The 21564-nt window shown below is 36.0% G+C and overlaps 2 protein-coding genes across 2 annotated transcripts in view; both read right to left on the reverse strand.

Annotated features, from left to right (window-relative positions):
- The window catches only part of LOC127880267 (uncharacterized), a 536299-nt gene that overhangs the window by 309710 nt on the left and 205025 nt on the right, over nt 1-21564 (reverse strand). The window lies entirely within an intron of this gene.
- LOC127880268 (neuronal acetylcholine receptor subunit alpha-10-like) lies at nt 711-10903 on the reverse strand. The gene is made up of 6 exons (XM_052427604.1): nt 10769-10903; nt 6815-6924; nt 5718-5898; nt 4368-4635; nt 2490-2576; nt 711-2153 (listed from the first exon to the last, which is right to left on the reverse strand). Exons 2-6 carry the CDS (start codon nt 6904-6906, stop codon nt 1315-1317), a joined length of 1467 nt encoding a protein of 488 aa, XP_052283564.1. The 5' UTR covers nt 6907-6924; nt 10769-10903; the 3' UTR covers nt 711-1314.

Consider the following 21564-nt stretch of genomic DNA (forward strand, 5'->3'; position numbering starts at 1 on the left):
TTATCGCGTACAACTACCATGCTAGTCGGTTAAATGATCGCACTTCAAGATCAAGCATTTATTTTTTCCATTTGAGTACTTCCCTTTACAAGGAATGTTATTAATATTATTATTATAAAATTGAGATGCATTTTTTCGCGTAGAAGTCATCGGCTGGTCGGTCAAATGTAAATAGTACAATTAAAGGTCGAAGGAGATAGTTTCGTATTATTAGAGTAAAAGCAAATTAATTGGCATATACCATCGTATATAACCAAGGCTCATTAAAGACAGACTCGCACACAATGCACATACTAATAGGTCAATATATTTTTTCCTGACATGCAGTGTGGTATTTTCTGGCATAACTTGCTTAGGGCATATGTACAATCTTTGAAATTCGTGTTACAAACATACTAAATACGTCGGGGTTAAATAAGGTTAAGTACAAACAAATTTAAGAGTTGATCCCGATCATCCTGTTTAGTGCATAATAATTCATGTTTAAAAATGTAATTGTGTTTGGTATATTACTTTACACTAGGGCTATTAATTCCAGATGATAATACAACACATCATGCTTGATTCATGCACACATCACTTCTATGTCAAGCACGTCGTTTCAAGCAAATGTCATGTCAATATTGTATTTTATAAAACGAACAAGGTTTTCACCTTGGGATTATGTAACTTTCCTCCTGGTATTTATTGTCACCTTGTCTCAGACACGTTGTTTCAATATACATAATGAAAATGTTTACATGAAGGGAAGTGTTTACAAAACCGATATTTCCATTTTCAGCTTCAACCGATTAATCCATCCGATACTGAAGATTTACATTTACGCCAGGTGCTTACAGTGCGTTTTGAAAGTAGCTTGTATTACTCATGATGTCCGATAAAGAAGGATTGAAACATTTTAACACACATTGTTTGTTTCAAACATATTTGTGACTATTCACCTATCACGTTTTTAAGAAAACTAAAGTTTCTACATGTTTTATCCGTACTGAATTCCAAAAGACGCACGATTGCAAGCCGGCGAACAAATAGTTAACGATTTACTGCGATATTTTGTGATTTTATGAAAATACTTTAATATAAAATGTTGCATGCAAGCGCCATAAATGGTAACGATTTGACTGTGAACATTAGAAATAGAATTATAACGTTATTATTGCTTTGCACACACACACACCAGTTTTGAAGAGTAAGTTAATGCAAGTGTATATTCGTATTTGACAGAAGAAAACACATTCGCAAACATTGCATGCTCAATAACTGTTTCATTAATTTCATTAGCGGAAGATTCGGCTACGATACAACCTCGCCGCCCTAGTACTGTGTCGCAGGGGCAATCACCAGAATACCAATGGTAGAAGAAAAGGTAGCAATAAAGAAGATAAAGAACAGGATGCGGTCGACACATTGCGCCACGCGCCTCCATTCCTGGACCACCTCATAGTCTCGATCTTCCTTCTCGTGCTTTTCCAGAATCCTCTTCAGAGAGGTCAGTATCTCTTCGTTCGTTTTCGAAAGAATAGATTTCGCGCGGCGCTTCGATTTGTGGTTGTTGTCCTGCCTGCCCTGGACACCCAGTCGGTTGTTGGTCTGAGAGGAGATTATTTCTGACACTGCGTTTGGGAAAATGTTTACTCCTGTTACAGAACTGAATTCACTTGTCCGCGGGTCAAACTGATAGTAGTGTTGCGTTTGAGAAGGATATATCGAGCTTGTCACTTGATTCCAGTCAGAACCCTCCAATCGGGCGAAATCAACGTGGTTGCTGCGCTGTACATCGGAAGTATTGTCCATACGTTCTCTGTCTAGAGGTGACGCAAAATGCGAAGAATTATTTGAAAGATCGGTATCTGCTTGATTCATCGTTTCAATGTTTTCTAGTTTAGCCTCATTCTCGAGAGCCTGTTGAATGTTGTCAAGCGTAATCTTCAGCGACACATTTTTTATGAATCGTTCTTCGTTGTCGTAGTAACGCCCAGGGTCGTGTTTACTTTCCTGCAAGCAAAGGAACCGGGACATCCCGTTTAGCAGCAGTTTTTTTAGCCACCTCGGTACAGCCCTCTTGTTTGGACCTCTGTGGTGAAGGTTGAGGACGAACACGGTCATAATGACCGACATCGAGGTCAGGGCCATCACAATAGTGAGGTAGATACCTGGAAATTAGGTACAGATAAGCGGTAAGTAAGTGTACAAACGAAACATTCATGTGTATAAATTTTCAAACGTTGAGTATATTTACAAACGTACTGAGAGGTTGCATACAATTCTTCGTTGAACGATTTGCACAATTGTAAGTAAAGATATTTTTTAAAATAAAAGGCGACCAATTTTAGTTAGGTAAAGTAAACTTCGTTATTATAATAATTGAGCATATCTTCAAAGAACGAACACGCTTCATTGTTTTAGATAAACGAAAAACTATTTAATATATATTTTACCCATTACTATAGCAAACCTAATTATTATTGTTCAGTTGATGGACAACTTACTGATCAGCGGAACGAACTCCGATGTTTCAGGGAGATTCTCAGCGACTGCCAACATAAATACGGAGAACGCCAATAGCACTGTTATACCTGTAAATAACGAGAGCGCCGGTGGCGTTAAAAGCATAGGTGCAAGATACAGGGAAGAATGGCGTCACGTGGTATAATGTAGTTCGATATCGCCATCCGCGAACTTCTCAAATCAATAATTTCAAACAATTATCGACTATTTAAATAGATAATCTTTCCATTTACATCAGTGTTTGAAACGCTTATGAAAAATAATTACCCAAGCCTTTCAAAATTTAAGCACGGACAGATCTGTATCGAACTATTCTTTTCACAAATGAAAATAGACGCTACCCAATTCGTCTGCGTCAAGAATTAGTCGTAAAACTTGTGGTAAGCGTTAGATGCAGACGTGCACAACAGATTGAGTTCTGAATACAGATTTCTGAATGCAGATTTTTATAGAAACTCCTCACAGCAGTTACTTCCCTTGCTTCGCCCGGTCAGTAACTTCTAGTATAAGGGAGGCCACTGCGTAGGAGATTGAGATTTATAGTGCAGATAGAATTGTTTTACGAACGAAATTTGTTTTAGGTTATAAGAAGATTTTTTGACATAAAACGGTCTTAGAAAAATTCACTAAAAACGGTGTCAGCAATATTCTTGGAAGAAAACGTTAGAAAAACGTTTCCCAAAAAAAATTGTAAGAATGACCATATACTAAATTAAATAGATATTTCGTCAGATTTTTTATCAGGTAAGGCTTCATAATGGGCAACCGATCGATGTGGATTTTCGAAATGTGGTATATACCATAAGCATAGGTGCGTAAACGCACCTATGCTTAAAAGTCATTAAGTGACGTGTCACTCACTCAATTCGTAGCGGCAGCAGGAGACTCTATACAGAAACATTAAGACACGCATAACAATAATATTTCGACGTTTTCGTAATTGTACGTGTATGTAGAATATTTTATGGAATACACTGTTTTCGATATACAAGTATGATATAAATAATTACGAATTAATATTTCATGACACCTATGTTTTACGTCGGATGTATAACATTTTTACTTTGTCGCACTGAATTATAATACTATGCTGTGCAATATGCTTGTAAATCAGGGTTTATTATTTAAGATTAAATGTGTTCACTTGTTTTAACAATCGAATACATACATGTCACATGATGAAAAGTTTAACCCATTTATGCCTAGCGTCTAGAAAAAAAGCCTTGGCAAACAGCGTAGACCCAGATGAGACGCCGCATGATGCGGCGTCTCATCAGGGTCTTCGGTGTTTGCTTAAAGGACTTTCTGTAAGAAATATTCTAAATATAGAAATGCATTTACTAGACATTCCTAATTTCGGAAATATATTGATCCAATTTAGAAGGATGGGAGAGTTCACTAGCCATAAATGGGTTAATAACAAGTTGAGAAGCGTTCACAATGTCGTTCAAAAGACACCAAGTCTCAGTTCTTTCAAAGTAACAGCATCGAAAGTGCCTATAAAAAAGCCTTCGACGTGTAATGCAATAAAGTAAAAAACAAAAAACAAATGTGTCTTGTTCTGAGAAAATTGGGCTTAATGCTCGTGCGTGAAATGTCGTCCAAGATTAGCCTGTGCAGTTCGCACAGGCTAATCAGGGACGACACTTTCCTCTTTTATGGTATTTTTAGATTCAAGGAAGTCCCTCCTTACCAAAAAAGCAAGTTTTGTCGGAAAGCATCGTCCCTGATTAGCCTGTGCGGACTGCACAGGCGAATCTGGGACGACACTTTACGCACATGCATTAAACCCAGTTTTCTCAGAACGCGACACAAATTAAGACTACAAATCACTGGTTTTCCAAAGCGCAAAGGCTCACCTAGGGCAATCTTCTCTCCGGAGTCAGGTGGCAGACAGAACACGAGCAGTGTGAGGGCGGACATCATGATGCACGGGAATATAACGTTGTACATGTAGTAGAGCGTACGACGCCGGATGTGGATGTAAAACTTGACGTCCGGGAACGGCTCCGGGCAGCACGCGTACGTCACGACGTTACGCTCTATACGTATGTTCAGCAGCTCCCATTCGCCGTTGTTCACGTAGTTGCTTAGATCGACCTTCTCGGTTCGATTGGTAATATCAACCTGCAGACAGAGGGAAACCTCGGTAAATTGTGAAAATATAATACCTCATCTATTTCACAGGTTATCCCTTAAAAGTGTTCGAGTTTCGTACCTGGGTGTTTTAAGCAAACATCTGTGTTTTACTATCTTAATATTGGCTCAAAGTATTTTGTGTGGCTCTTACAAATAACTATTCATTTTTGTAATATTACGACCATTTTTTAACGAGCTCATGTTTTGATACGAAGCATTTATAGCACAAGAGCGTTCGTCCTCATGTATACATATCCACGATAATGATGGCCATTGATATTCCGTAACTTAAAAATGATCTTACCAATAAGGTTATGCTTAAAGCAGAATTCACATTACTTTTTGCCTCATGTATTATTTTGTAAATAATAAAATTCGTCAGTTAAACGAAAACAAGTATTTATATTAATCAATTAACGAATTAAAGACCACTGAAAACGTTAATTTTATTTTACAATAGCTATGATAAATTGTTATATTGTCGCGAGTAAGCCTGGACGTATATAATTGCGCAATTGCGCTTTGATCTAGCTAGGGATGCAAAACATCATCGCACGATCCGTTAATCAAACGCAGCGAAAATAAAGATGACTTTTCATAAAAAAGCAAGCCTCTTTGTCTAAGAAAGAGAATATTGACACACGCCAGAGTATCAGCGATTTCATTTGTCTCTTTTTTCTTATCATTTGAGTCATTTTGTAAAGATGAGGAAGTCAATTTTTTATCAAAACGATAAACGTCTTATTGTCAAGAAAAGTATTCTTTTTTTTTCAGAATGCCGTTTGACATTTTTTTGAAGATAATACATGTATGTATACTAATTGAGGATATAATTGTTCAAATTGCAGAAACACACAAATTTATTTCCATAATTTGTAACAAGTATATGGACTTAACCAAATTTGCTTGGGACGAAACAATTCTGTAGGTCCCAAGGACGGAGCGGTAATAACGAAAAGTACCAAGGCAGATAATGAGGTACACATTGTCAATACATAACAAATACATGTACAAATAAATATTAATGGCAACTCGTACATGTATGTTTTTATCGACCAAATGATATCAACCTGAAATCCATCGTAAGTCCAAGATCCGAACTTCATGTAGCACTCCTGCTCATCGAACGGAAAGTAAGTGACGTCAACTTTGCAAGAGCTCTGCAGTTTGGTCGGTATGGGCCAGAAGATGTTGCCGTCGTACTTGACCATGGCATTTGCAGGCATTAACCCGTCTGTGTACTCGGCGGCACTGTAAATGTGGTAAGTATTCAAATGAGACGCGTTCTGAGAAAACTGGACTTAATACAAAAGTGTCGTCCCAGATTAGCCTGTGCAGTCCGAACAGGCTAATCAGGGACGACACTTTCCGCTTTTATGACATTTTTCGTTTAAATGAAGTGTCTTCTTAGCAAAAATCCAATTTAGGCGGAAAGTGTCGTCCCTGATAAGCCTGTGCGAAGTGCACAGGCTAATCTGGGACGACACTTTACGCACTGGCATTAAGCCCAGTTTTCTCAGAACAATGCCCATTAATTGTAATGTACATGTAAGGGTTAGGCTTTTCAACTTATTACTAAATATACGGTTGCGTACATAGAAGATATAAAAACATACGATCAAATATAAATATTCGATATAGTTGCCACTAAAGTATCTTCCTTTCTTAGTACGGGACATGAGAAAATCGGCTGAGACGAAAGGGAGATAAGTCATACAATCTGAGACCATATAAACGTGAGCATAATTGAATTTCTCTCCCTGTAGTATTATGCAATATAGACGGTGACAGGTCTTCTAATATGCATGCTTTATTTTAACACAATTAAGATTCGATAGGCTGGCGAATAACAGCAATTGTTTAATGCTTACATACATTCAGAAAAATGAAGTAGTGATAGTTTGGTGTGTGAAGATTCACTTTGGTCTAAGAAGTTAATCGGCAAATCATTTTACCTGTTATGCAAATAGCATAATGTACATTTTGCAAATGGAGAACTAATATTGATAGTTTTTCAATCGAGTAAGTGTAAGTGTCTCTATAATATGTTCTTAAATAATAGCAAACACTGTATTGTATGTTGGCGATATGTCTGTATGTCTACTGGTTGTGTGTGCCTTACTTGTTATAGAGGACGATGTATGTCTACTGGTTTTGTGTGCCTTACTTGTTATAGAGGACAATGTCTGGGAGCCAGAGCTTGTTGCAGGGGATGCGTATGGTGGTGATGTTGGCAAACTGATCCGGGTCCCATCGCATAAACTCGTCTACCCATTCCTTCACAAAGAAAACGTAGAACTCAAAGTATATAATTATGTAATGATATTATATCATTGCGAAAACAATAGATTTCAAATAGCAATCTACACTAGATACTGCATGGAATATGCGCATGTAATGCGAATGTATTACATCAAACAGCAAAATTAAAAAAAATTAAACGGAATGACTACATAAAGATAGTAGTTATACATTAATGGTTTACATAATTATTATCATATACTATACACAATGACTTAGTCATCTGATCATCAGCGATAGTCCAATTGTACTCACGAATGTGTAACTTAATATGATACAATATAATTGCAATTTATGTTTTGTAAACATTTAGCTAAAAAAGATCATATTCTTACCTATTAAGTTTTAACTTATATCATACTGCATTCATCTTTCGTTTGCATACTTATACATTCATAATTTTATAGTTATAGCTTTAGTTGGCATTGTTATTTGTTAAGATGCATGTAATAGCTTGAGTTAGCATTGTTATTTTTTCAGATACATATCCCCACTTGCAAATATAAGAATAGCGAAACTTACGAAACATTTTAAGGAGAAAAAATAGTGTTACAATTCATTTGTTTTTATAAATAGTATGTGGCCAATTGTATTTTAAATACAGGACACTACCAGACTTAGACAAGATTAGATAAAAAAAAATAAGTGTCAATTAACGATAACCTCACATCATTGTTATCCAAATTAAAATCAATCAAATTACGTAAAACAAATCAATTACTATGTGGTTTATTATTCACTAATTCAAAATAATTTCAACTTTGCAACGAGGCAATACAGAAAAAGCTGGTATAAGCTTAATCATTTTGTTGTTGACAATATACACTACTTTCACGCAAAAAGTCAAATAACCAAGGATGTAATTTTAAAGAAATAACACTTCTTCAGTGCTTATGGTTGTAACCATCCAATTATTTTGAGATGTTGCAAAATTTGACAAAGTAAGTGATAAACTTTAACAAATTGATTGACAGCGGAGTCCTTAGTTATAAAGTCAGGATGTCATAAAGTCTTACGTGTGGCAGCCATACAGTGATAAAAATGTACTTGTGTTTGAAGCATTCTAGAACGGTCTCCAGTGAGAAAGAGACATTGGATATTTGACGGTAGTGCACGACATATTTATGTACTGTTTAGTATATATTTCAATGTTTTACTAATTGAAAGTATCAAAATAAAACATTTCACAAGATATTTTTATTGGTATTTGTCAACATCTTTGTATATCCGTATTATGTGTTTTAAAGACTTCGTTCAAGCAAAAATCACACTCACACCACACATAACAGAAAAATCAACGCGTGTATGATCCTTCAGAAAATATTTCAAAATGACGATGTTGAAATTTCAATGTCAAATACAAAACTATAAGATAGTAAGCAAAAGAAGGATCTGGGATTTTGAAATTAAGTGTTGTAATGTCCTCTGAGTACTCCCATTAACTCTTTGTCAAAACATTTTGATAGACGGCACACACCATCATGCGGTGTTTCTTCACATGCGATTCACCCTGTTTAAATTTTGACCGACTTAGGGATAATTAAGTGAAGTACAGTAGACTCTCTGTAAACCGGACGGTCTGGGGACCGGCCTGATCGTCCGGTTTTCAGAGGGTTCCGGTTTACTAAGAGTATGCATATTGCCGAAATATACATTGTATGCATTGTGTTTAAAATCATATAAGAATACATCAAACCATATACATTTACATGTACCATGTGATAACTGTACTCATGTAAGGTTTATGTTTAAAGTATTCTTCAAAAATGTGTTTTTATTCAATTAATAGCAAAAAACATTCCATACCGACTTGTTTTGATTAATCCCAAATTCAGTGTGGTGCTTAATACATGTACATACGTGACATTTGTCATATAGGCGAGTGAGTCGTGTTCGAGTTCGCTATAAATAGCTCTGAATTAATTAAACCTCAAAGACAATTTAACGAATAACAATTTGAGAAGACTTGTAGATTTAAGATTATTAATGCTGAAGATGCGTTTGAAATGAAAAAAAGGCAATGAATGCATTTGCAGACAGATGGATGGATATTTAACGGTCATATTTCTCACAGTTTTATCTGACAAACAAACAAACAACCATTTAAGCGTTAAAAACATGGCTATAAGATCTTTTAAACTACCCGAGAAGATCACAAGAAAGTGATCGCCGCAACGGCATGCATTAATTTTGTAATTAAATTGTTTATCATAAGCTTAATAAAACGATCGAGTCAATCACTTTTGGTGTTACCGCACGTCTATTATAGACATTCACAGTTTGTTTAACATTATTTAATCGGACTTCTTTAGCGCGGTAACGACTTGACACCTTTATGACATGTTTAATCAGATTATCGATGATTGCGCGAGTAAAATGTATGACACCGCACGCGCTGCGCTGACTAGGTAAAGTTATTTTCACGCCTCGGGCATCTTGAGAATTTGGACCGTTCGGTGTACTCAATGTATTTTACGTTGAAAATGACCAAATTCACGGAGATATCCGTTCGGTTTCCGGTTTTGAGAGAGTTCGGTTTATTCAACATTTTTTAACAAAGAAATAGATGCAGAAAATACGGGATTCAGAGAGTCCGGTATTGGCCGAGTCTACTGTATTGTATTCGTTTGTATTATTATAATTACCTTTCATATTGAGCTAAAATTTGACTCTTCTTCACTAGAAGGGAGCTACTTTACGAAAGTGCTGTTATAACAGATTGTTTCTAATACACTTTATTGATATTCCAATTTATATTTAAGAAAGGTAAACTGTTAGAATGGTGATATAGCTTTCTCTTGCAAAGACGTTTTTCCTAAACAAGAATGTAATCACCAGAGCCTATAATATAGATCATTGTGTCGTCAGGTATATAATCTACTAATAGTCATATATAATACATATGTTAATGAAATCTCTTATCTATTTCATTATGTAAGTAGTAAGAAGGTTTTCAACGCGAACGCACCAAATTGTGTAATAATTTTGCCATTGTTGCTACGTTGCCAACAGCCATGGATGGATATGTCATCGTGTTAATTAATTCGATTCTGAATGACATAAAGCATGCGTCTTTGTTTTAAGACTAGTCATCCAATCGACCTTTTTCAAATGCCATGACCACAATTACTGGAAGCCGTTATCTTCATTAACAGTGGCGGCAACGGAAATAATCGCTTCCGGTCGTTCGGGAAGAAAAATGAATCACGACACACATACATTGCAATATCAATATGTTAGGATTCGTTGGTCAGTAGACAGGATATTGCGTGCTGCGAGTAATGAATTTGTAACTATCATCGTTCGATATAATAGTCTGGATGTTGAAGAGGCATTTCCAGATTCCATAAACAACATCTTTGTATCCTTCGTATTTAGAGTCAAATAATATTTGATTTTTGTTATTGCTTGCCTTCGAATAAAGCTATCTAAGTCGACGCATACATCGTTATGTTTATGGTTTACAAGGAACACAAAGTAATATGTTAAACAAACATTTATGCACTATTTCAATTTCGTTTTTGTTGTACAATTAATTGGAATGTATCTTTTTATGTTATGTTTTGTTTCAAAAATAATTGGTTTGATTTATACTATGCCTCTTTTTGTTTGTAAATGATGTGAAATGATCATCAGGAATAGCTGTAGAAAAAACAAATACAGGTATGAATAAATACAAGTTTAACTTAAAAAAAATCACCATGCTTTCCAAACCTGAAGTGTTAACAAAGTAACAAAGGAAATTGCCTGTAGTACATTATCGCTCATACAAACCCCTTCAAACCGCCCCTATATTGTCCACAACATGGAGAACACTAACCTGATCGAGCCAGACGTTTGTTACCAGGACCTGGTCCTTCTCGTCCTGCGAAATGACACAAAACAAATATTATTTCACGGGAAATGCAGAATTTTGAGTCATTTTAACTACACACATTAGTTTTATTGATAACTTCCTGTTGGTGACGGAAAGTGAATCGTAGCACATGAGTTTATGTGATGCATAAAGCAATTGTTTATTATATGCGGCAAATCTGCGCATTTTGGTGCATATAGGGAATTTAAAAAAATACTTGTTTAGTTAGTATGCGTCCAATTAGAAACAAGTCAAAGGATAATAGTATTGTTTGAGATGCGGAGTTAGTGCTGTTGTTTTTCTCTCGTATATCTTATTGTAATTGATTGTTATTTTTTTTTATAAAAGTAAAAACATGTATTGAAGTTGTTTTAATAATGTAAATATCGATGTGCGGACAGACACATTAACGAATACATAACGGCTATTTTCAATATCGTCTTGTTTTAAGTTTTATATATCGGCCATATAAAAATACTCGACATGAAGTATCGATATCATTCGCACGACGAACGTGTGTTTTTGCCACATTAACGCGATCCCCTATATTAAATGAATAGCCTTAAAGGGGCTGTCAACCGCGATTGACGAAAAAAGAAAAGTTTTAAAATACCGTATTTTTTACAATTATTTGTTTATATTGATAAAAATATCACGACTGGTATATTACATTACTTGAAAAAACGTTCATATTTTCAGTACATTCGGTAATAAAATTTCGCCATGTGAAATCGAAAGTTCATCGCGAAAATAGGTAATATAACGATATACACACTATAAATAACGCAAGTAGATTGATCATTTTATATAAAAAATATATACAATACATTGCGCATGCATAATTTGCATTCCTGGGTTTACCACGTGACGATGATGATCAATCTACTTGCGTTATTTATAGTTCAATGGTAGTTAGTTACCTGGTAGACATACCCATTAAATTTTATTACCGAATATACTGAAAATATGAAAACATAACAACTTTTTTTCAAGTAATGTAATATGCCAGTCGTGATATTTTAATCAATATAAACTAATAATTGTAAAAAAATACGATATTTTATAACTTTTCTTTTTTCGTCAATCGCGGTTGACAGTCCCTTTAAAATAAATGCGTTTGCTCACGTTTCTGCCGTGCCGCAACAAAACCAAACTGCAGACCAACACAAAATCTTCAAACAGTTCATAAATAACATTGCGTGTCAATATTTTGTCTCTACGATAGGGTTTCATTCTATTGTTACATAGAGCCTTTTCCTCTATTAACGATTCCATTTTAATGGGCAATAACCAATGCACGTAAAGCAATGCAATGAACTAAAATATATTTGCATGTATGTATAGAACAGATTTCTCCCTATGGTTCACAAGAAACATTATAATAAATATGTCTGCGCATTGAATCCGAAGAGGAGTAAAATTTTCAATATCTATAATGGTATTTCTAAAAAGCATTTATCGGTTCAGTTGCGCGTAATAGCTCTCCTGTTTCCTCGGATATTCAGCGAGTTTCACGAATACAAAAGGACCAAATCGGTTGCATACATTCTCAATAGCACTCTTTCAAATACACACAAACCCATGCTAGAATAAGCTGCAACCAATGTGGAAAGTTGACTTTGGTAAATCCTTAAATCCGCAATAAAAGAACATTGCCACGTGCTCATTGGTATGCATTGCAGTGGTTGCAATCTCGAATTTTCGCCCCTGTTCCGGACGCCGCAATCAAGGGGTGGCAAAGATAAATCGCAATATTCACAGGGGAGACAGGTGACAGTTCATCAGTCCCACAATAATTAGCTATTGACAGATAGCCGCAAATTATAAATCCCGCGGGGTTCCACTGGAACTGGCAATAGCATACAATCAGTTCTATTGTTGGGTCCCAATCAGTCATTCTTGACGTAAATGGGATTTGTCGTTTGTTAACCACAAGAAATGTGTTTGGCGTACTATTATTTAAAAACCTTTACTGAAATATATCATCTTTGAAAATAACCAACACGGTTACAATAGTATTTAATTCCATTTTAAACCAATAAATAATGTCCAAGTTATTGACGGAACCTCGTGGGTTATTATTTATTTATAAATACCATTTACAAGCTTTATAGCAGTTTCTATTGGCGTTTATGAAATCTAATATACAATACAATAGTAAATTGGCAATTCGAGCATTTTTTAAATAAAACGGTTAATAACAAATGGTTTGAAATAAAGCATCAACATGGTTGATTTACTTTTACAAAGCATTTCATATCATTTATTGTTCTACTTGTCATCATGGGTCATTGTGGAAATGTATTTTATTGATTACACACCATGTATGGTAGGTATGGTCCTAGATTTTTGAGTCAGTTAGTTAAGAATCCATTATCAGTCGATTAATCAGTATTTTGCGTAAGTCGAAATTCCGTTTATACCAATTTTCATTTATGATTCATATGAGCCGTACTTTGTGAAAACGGGGTTTAATGCATGTGCGTTAAGTTTCGTCCAATATAAGCCGGTGCAGTTCACGCAGGCTTATATGGGACGACACCTTCTGCTTTCCTGATAGTTTCTGTTTAAAGAAAATCTCTACTTAGCAATAATCCAGTTAAGGCGGAAAGTGTTGTCCCTGATAAGCCTGTGCGAACTGCACAGGCTAATCTGGTACGAAACTTTACGTACATGGATTAAACCCCCTTTTCACAGAGCTTTATAGAAAATATACCAAAGTTGATTATGTGTCACATATAATTGACTAGCATGCTTTAATTCAAGTAACATATACAATGACATGAATATGTGCACTTTTGTTTAATAATAAGACCTGTGCTAAACGGTACATTTGCTAACCTCTAGTAAAAGCAATACATGCAAAAGAAAAGCTGGATTTTCTGTCAAGCTTACTTTTCTTAAATTGTTTAATGCATGCACAAAAAATGGTCAATCAACGACCTTATTGGAACACCACTTCCGCCGCAAGAGTATACTCTTGATTGGCATCTTTATGTGAAACAATAGACGTGACTAAAGAATTATATACTGGATGTTTGCCGAGAAGAGACTTACTTTAAACGAAAAATATGATTAGAGCGGAAAGTGTCGCCCCGGATGAGCCTGTGCGTACTGAGCAGGCTTATCTAGGACGACACTTTACGCACATGCATTAAACCCATTTTCTACAGAGCACGGCCCAATTATAGCTAAGTTGTACTTTATGCATCCTAAAGTTTTTTATTGTTAAAAGCTTAAGACTGGCCTTCACAAAAAACACAACTGAAAAACGTGTTTAAGCATTAAGCCCTGCTCACAGAGCGCGGCCCAATGACATAAAGATTGTACACACTCTCATCCAGTTATTGCCTAAACAGACAACTGCGGATGCCTTATCCTAGAAGTCTCCGACACCAAATAACCCTATTCATGCTCAATTATGGTAGGCCAATTTTAATAAGGACACTACTGAAATATTTTATTAAAACAAATTTTGGTCAATTTTTCAACAAGTGTCGACATTGTAAAATATTCAACATATCCATACCATATGACGATTTGTAATTGCTTAAGCACTTCTTATCAGCGAAATAAAAACAAACACACATCATATTACCTGATAAAATAGCACTTCGTGCCAATACAACAAACACTTTGTAATAAAAACAGAGTTTTTTTTTTAAAGCTATCAGCAAACCGAAACTCATTTCAAGTTGCGCATTATATTAAAATTCAAGTTCGAACGAAAATATAAATCAGCTTATAGGTCAACACATACGACTGAAATAAAGTATTATACAATTACTTCACAAACCTGAGAAATTAAACCGGAGGGTGACTTATGTTCACTCGAGACTTTGCCAAATATTACGAACAGTAATACTTAAAAGCAATCATAAACTGCCATGCGTTGACACTGTTATCAAATAAATGCTTTCAATGCGCTAACCGATGGTTTCAATTCGGTTTTAATGGATCGGATAATGCATTCACCACTCTGTGTGTCAGTTAATATTAAATTATTATTCCATGACTATAAAAATGAACGTGGTGATACTTTCTGTGTTATTATCGCTCTTATGCATGTGCGTTAAGTTTCGTCCCAGATAAGCCTGTGCAGTCCGCACACCTTCCGCTTTTCTGATATTTTCTGTTGAATGAAAGTCTTCTCTTACCCCCTTTTCACAGCTCCTCGTTCGCCGTTTAGCAAACAAAACCGTTGGAAATGAAGGGTCAGTCTGTTGTATAGTGTGTTTACGGTTTTCGCAATTATTTACGCGATACGAGGGTTCTTATCACTTTGAGATTTGTTTGATTCTTCTAATTATTCAATAACGTTAAAGCTGCATACCATATCATCTTGGTTAAGGCACGGTCAAACCGACTAACGAATATGTAACGGAGAGAAAACGGACAAAATATGCAGATTTTGGTTATCCGGTGATGAAATTTACCTGCTCTGCCGCTCAAGACGCTCGCAATCGGTGTGTGAAGCGTAGAAAACACACAATGACCGCACAAGTACCGGTGATGTAACGGAAATAAACGTACGTTTAACGGATATTTACCGGATAATTAACGGTCGGCTTATGGATATTACCGTGCGAGTAACGGACTTTTACCGGATAAAACGGCAGTGTAGCGCATTAGTACCGGATATAACGATCTCCCAACATGAGAGAAACGGAAAAGAACCGAACATCAACGTACAAAAAAACGGTTATTTTATGTTATGCTTTATTTATATTATAAAGTATCATAATTTTATTTGCTTTGTTTTTAATGCATATGCTTGTTTGTTTCTTTATTATGAATGTTTATGTACACTTACGCCAAAAATAAAATAAATGAATAAATAAATCTTGGCCGGTCGAACACTTTTATTTTTTCTTTCCGATGAAAAATGAGTGTACATCCTCAGTATCATGTGGCAAAGCTCCAGGTTCTGGCAGGTCAAGTTCTCCGTTATCAGCTGCTGCCTTCAGGTCTGACTCGTTCCACAACTGTGCATCGGATGCAGCACCACGGCCCAGGCGAACTTGTAGTCATATTAACCAGAGCTAGCAGGAAAACGGAGCAGTACTTATTGTAGTTAAAATACATAGACCCGGATCTTGGTGGACATTTGCAGGCAGTATGTTTGCCTTCAATAGCACCCAGCGCACGGGGAAAATTCCGGCTGTCACTGAAGCCGTCCGCTATTCGCGTCCAATCGGCAGCTGTTGTTGGCAACGGCATCCCCTCGCCAGCATACTCATCTATGACTGCTCTACACACCTGACGTGTAAAAGATAACAGTATGATAAGCTAGCGTGGATTATACGTGTATGACACAGTAGATAATCCATGATTTATTGCGAGTGGATGATTAGGTAAAACATATACTACTTGATAAACGGTGCATATAACTGTGTGCATTTCAAGATATGCGCACAATACAGTACTAATGGTATTAGTGTTGTAGTGCGCGCACTCATCTATTTGCCTTTTATCCTATACCAATAACTAAACACAATACAATTCATGCAAAATGATGATAGAAATAGACATTAAAATATACAAATATATTAAAATGGCTAACAGAAGCCTTTTACAATTAATTTTAGCACTATAGTAAATTAAGCGGTACTTACTTCTGGCACGAGAAGAGTAATTGTGTTGTGGGGTACCCTCCAGCCGAATCGCATATCACGGTACTTTGATCCAGACACAATATGACGCAGCGCAATTGTTAGCTTCATCCCTGGTTAAATTGGAAGTCTGTAGTTGTTGCGCTGTTTCGTTATCCTTGGGTCCACTCGTGCGAGAATCTCATCGAACATCTCGGGTGGCATTCTCATTATGTTGATGAAAACGCGTTGGTCATACAGACCGAACTGACGCCTCCACTCGGGGCCCAGCCAAGCCCTGATCCACCATCTGCGCTGCCTCCGTCTCCTTGCTCTCTTCTGAGCAAGACGATGCATAGCCAGATTAGCATCCAAAAGGTCAATCTGGGCCTGCACGAGGGTGGCTTGACACTCTAATTGAATGCGAGCACGACACTCCATTGCATATGTCCTTCTCATAAGGCGTACCAAAATGAAATGATACTTCGACTCACGGGTTAATTACGGTTAAATGAATGTCAACAGTTTTGTTCCGCCACACTCCTCGCACTTGTATATACGTCAACTGTCCGTTATTATCTGTTGAACATGCGTTAGGACCAGAACAACCGGACATTAACGGACATAAACCGGATACGTACAGGAGGTGTAACGCACGAATTCCGAACAAACCGTCAACTAACGTATGAAAACCGCACATCAAACGGAGATCTCTGAACGTTTTATCCGGCGGAAAATTTTGAACATGCTCAAAACTTCCAAACGGACGGAACGGATGTCACCGGACATCGCCGAACAAGGAGCTGATTCACCGGATATGAAACGGACATTAAACGGATAAGAACGGACACGAACGGATAAAATGATTTTATGTCCGTTTCTCGTCCGTTACTTCGGTGTGACCGGGCCTTTAAGCATCGTAATACGGTATTGGTTAGCCTTTTTCACTTAGATACGTATTTTTACGCATGTGTAGTCCCTATGGAAGTTAAATTTAATTCAAAATCTTTCTTACTAGATTCAAGTTGAAAAGGCTTCATTCCCAACCCTTTGATACTGATGAGCAGCAAACAGACTGCGAGTCACTCGCAGGCTATTCTGGTCTTATGCTGTTTGCACATAGCTATTTTCACTTTGCTTCTGAGAGGGAAAGGGTTAAACATCGTTCATTCATCCAAAAATTATGCGGAGTCATTTCATACTCTACTTGTTTGAAAGAGCTCTGGTGGAACACGGTATATTCAATATTATAAATTCTAGTTTCAAACTTGTATCATCAGTTTTTTAATGTAGACAATACATACTACAGTAACCAGCCCGTTAGAGTACCGACTTTCATGGTTGCTTTATTTTACCAGATATCCATTAGCAACGATTTCGGCAAAATTGATTTTAGCAGCATGTATTTGAAGGAAATTATTATTCTCTTACTAACGTTTAAATAAATTTGAGGTTGCAAACTGGTAAATAAAGAAATGATACAAACAGTTGCATATTTACCATGTCGAATATCTGTGTTAATGTTAGGCCCATCCGGATGACTACGGGAGTCGAGGCGTTGCGCACCGGCCTCACCGTCCTTTCATATCCCTGGAACAAATAGTTCATGAGACGTTGTTCATCAGGGACCCCTCGTTCATGGCTGGGAATTGCTGGTCCCACACGAGGGGCTGGCATCTGAGCGTAAGAAACCTTGGGAACGTCGTTCACCATCGGCTGGCCGTCTTTGGCAATTTTCAACTTAAAATCTTGGCTGGCGTCAACTGAAATTATACAAGAGAAACGAACCATTTTAGAGTGTCGCTCAATGGACAGACCGTCAGATGTAATACAGATAAAACCATTAAAGAAGCCATAACCATCGTTCGTTTAATGAATAGCCGTTTAATTACCGTTCCTTCCATTGGGAAATAGCAAAATGCTAGCGATTTTGATCATTCGTAGAAAAGAACCTTAGATTTTTCACATTGTCAGGACAAATGTTTGTCTATTTCTGTACGGTGCATTTAATTTGAAAACAGTGGCCAACTTTTGTCACAAACGTCATTTTATAACATTTCAATGCAGAATGACTTTTAACTTTCCATTTGTTATCAGTAAGGTTTGTTAATTGCTAAACTTTTCGTCATTTCAAATACACATATTCCCACCAGTATGTTAATTGGGATTCTTTCCCTCGAAATCTGTTTTTAACATATCGAGGGCACGGGAACAGCGTGGACTAAGCAAAATGTATGGCTTGAGGGCGAAACGTTGTACGCAACCAACATTATATGTGTTAGACTACAATTATATTGAATATAAATCTTGTGCTCTTGAAACTCATATAAAAATGATGCCACTAGTGTTTTAGCCTAAATATAGATACAATTCACTTTTTCCAATCTCCTGATGTTCTGTGATGCCCTTTCCATTACGATCTCCTGATGTTCTGTGATGCTCTTTCCATAACAATCTCCTGATGTTCTGTGATGCCCTTTCCATTACATGTATTCAGAAATTAATGCGTCATATTTTAGCTGAAGATATCTTTCAAATGCTTAACCCTTTGCATGCTGGGAAATTTGTCTTCTGCTAAAATGTCGTCTGCTGAAATTCTAAAATTAGCATTTTCTTTGATTTTTTTTCAAAGAAAACTATCAGAATAGCAAACAGTTTGGATCCTGATGAGACGCCACGTACTGTGGCGTCTCATCTGGATCCAAACTGTTTGCAAAGGCCTTCATAATTCGGTTCCCGCACTGAAAGGGTTAACAATACTAGAATGGTGTTATTACTACGAAGTTCGAAAATTGAAATAAATTTGTTCTTCTTTTCTCGGGATTCTTATAATCTAACACATTCATCAAACCTTAATATATATATATATAATTACGTAATAACCTTTTAAAACTCTAAGCTCGCTACATTAACCCATTTATGCCTAGCGTCTAGTAAAAAAGCCTTGGCAAACAGCGTAGACCCAGATGAAACGCCGCATGATGCAGCGTCTCATCTGGGTCTGCGCTGTTTGCTTAAAGGAATTTCTGTTAGAAATATTCGAAATATAGAAATAAGTATACTAGACATCCCTAATTTTGGAAATAAATTGATCCAATTTAGAAGGATGGGAGAGTCCACTAGGCATAAATGGGTTAAAAAAGTATAGACAGCAGAATACAATTATCAATAATCAAGTGCATATTTAGTAAATTAGTTGCACACGTTTCTGATCCCGTATCTGTATTGAACTATGTACATTCTCTCCCACATACCACGGCGGGCGTCATTTGTACGTAATTGCTTATAACACAGTTTCCCGTATATCACTGAAACGACGGCTGTCAATCAAGCGTCTTAAATGAAAACTAGTTTCTACTTAATGATGTGCGTATCAGCGAAACACACTTTATTAATAGGTCGTTGGTTTGTATTAATGGTTTTATGTCCATGATTCATTTCATGTGAAAAAATAAAGAATTGTATGATGTTGAGTGACAGCAGCATAACTTTTTATATTAAAAAAGGCGATATGTAAAGTGCTTTTTTAATAGACTGACGGTAAAAATCATTTAAACAGTTGCCATTGGATTCAGGCATATAACGTTATTTCAGTTTCATGATGTACTGTACAGAGAGTAATGAAAAGACACAAGTTTCATCAATTACCAAGAGAGAAAATGTTTGTATTTCTCTTAAAATACGTATCATGGACTTTTTATTACTTATAATATAATTTAAACGTATTCTGATTTTGTGCTCAAGCCTTAACGCTAATCTATGTTTTGTTACGTGTTTTAATGCCATAACCCGAATTCTGTCTCGTGTACAATCGTGGGCCGACCTAAGAAATGCAATGGTATATTACAGCAAACAATGTTACTCGGTATTGAAACCACCCAATGGTCAACTTATTTCACGAAATATTATGACAAATAATTTATTTCAGAAAGTTCAAAGTGACAAACAAAAGGAATATCGCATCTTGCCTGTTATGCATTTTAAATGGATTCTCACATATCTTGTACCGGATCTGTTAAAACATCAAAAAGATCTGTCTCTTTGCTAAAAACGTAAATTAATCATCAAAATTACATAGATTACTTTAATGGAAAAATTGTTTTAAATAATTGATACATAATACTACTTTAAAACACACAAACATATATAACTGGAAACAAATACAAAATTGACGATGACAACACAATTAAAAACCGCAATTTAAAACAGTATAAGCAAGATATAATTTCTCTAAAAATCACGAACATTAAATAATTAATGAAATGCTAAAGTTACTTGTTTCAACTTAAACAAATCAAGTAGAACACTTTTTTCATAAATTAGTTTGAATAAAACTTTGAGCGAAATATTAACTCTCTAAGTTCCTTCAAATTCTTCAATCAGCAAAACTTCGTCAATGTTCTTTTAATCAGGAAAGCGGCATAACTATCTTTGATGGCGTACTTAAAAGATTTTAAATCAAGCTAAATATTCACTGAGGAGAGCGTGTTTATAATGATCTATTATCCAAACGAAATGAAAGTTTCACACTTGTAGCACATGCTCAGTATTGGCGACTTTGGATTAGGAGAAACTGAAAATAAGAAACAAGATAACGCTTTATCAAGTACGAGAGAGAATGAACAATGGTTGACTAACCTTGCTGCCGACATAGCCCGTAGAAATAGTGGGGGAATTGTTTTATATTATAAAGAGCAATTAAGAGATGGAAAACGAATATTTAAAAATCATTTAGATACAATTATATGGCTTAAACTTGATCATTTATTTTTAATACCCGGAACGATATTTATGTATGTGGAGCCTATATCTGGGGAGATGATTCAGCTATGTACAACAGTATTAATGTCGATTTATTAGATATTTTAGAAAATGATTTGTTTATGTATGATAGCTTATGTAGTGTTTTTATTTGTGGCGATTTAAAGTAGAGTCGGTCAGAAGAGTGATTATATTATATTTGATAAGTTAAATGATTGTTGTGATTGTCCTGATTATGTTTCCGATAGCACAACTGCACGGGCCTCCAATGACAGGTCACATAATAACCACGGGATAAAATTGTTAGATCTTTGTAAAGGGGTATGTTACCGAATTATTAACGGTCGTATAGGTCATACTGACCAATATACATTTTTGTCTAATAATGGTTGCTCAGTCATTGATTAC

The sequence above is a fragment of the Dreissena polymorpha genome, chromosome 4, assembly GCF_020536995.1.
Source record: "Dreissena polymorpha isolate Duluth1 chromosome 4, UMN_Dpol_1.0, whole genome shotgun sequence".
Lineage (NCBI taxonomy): Eukaryota > Metazoa > Mollusca > Bivalvia > Myida > Dreissenidae > Dreissena > Dreissena polymorpha.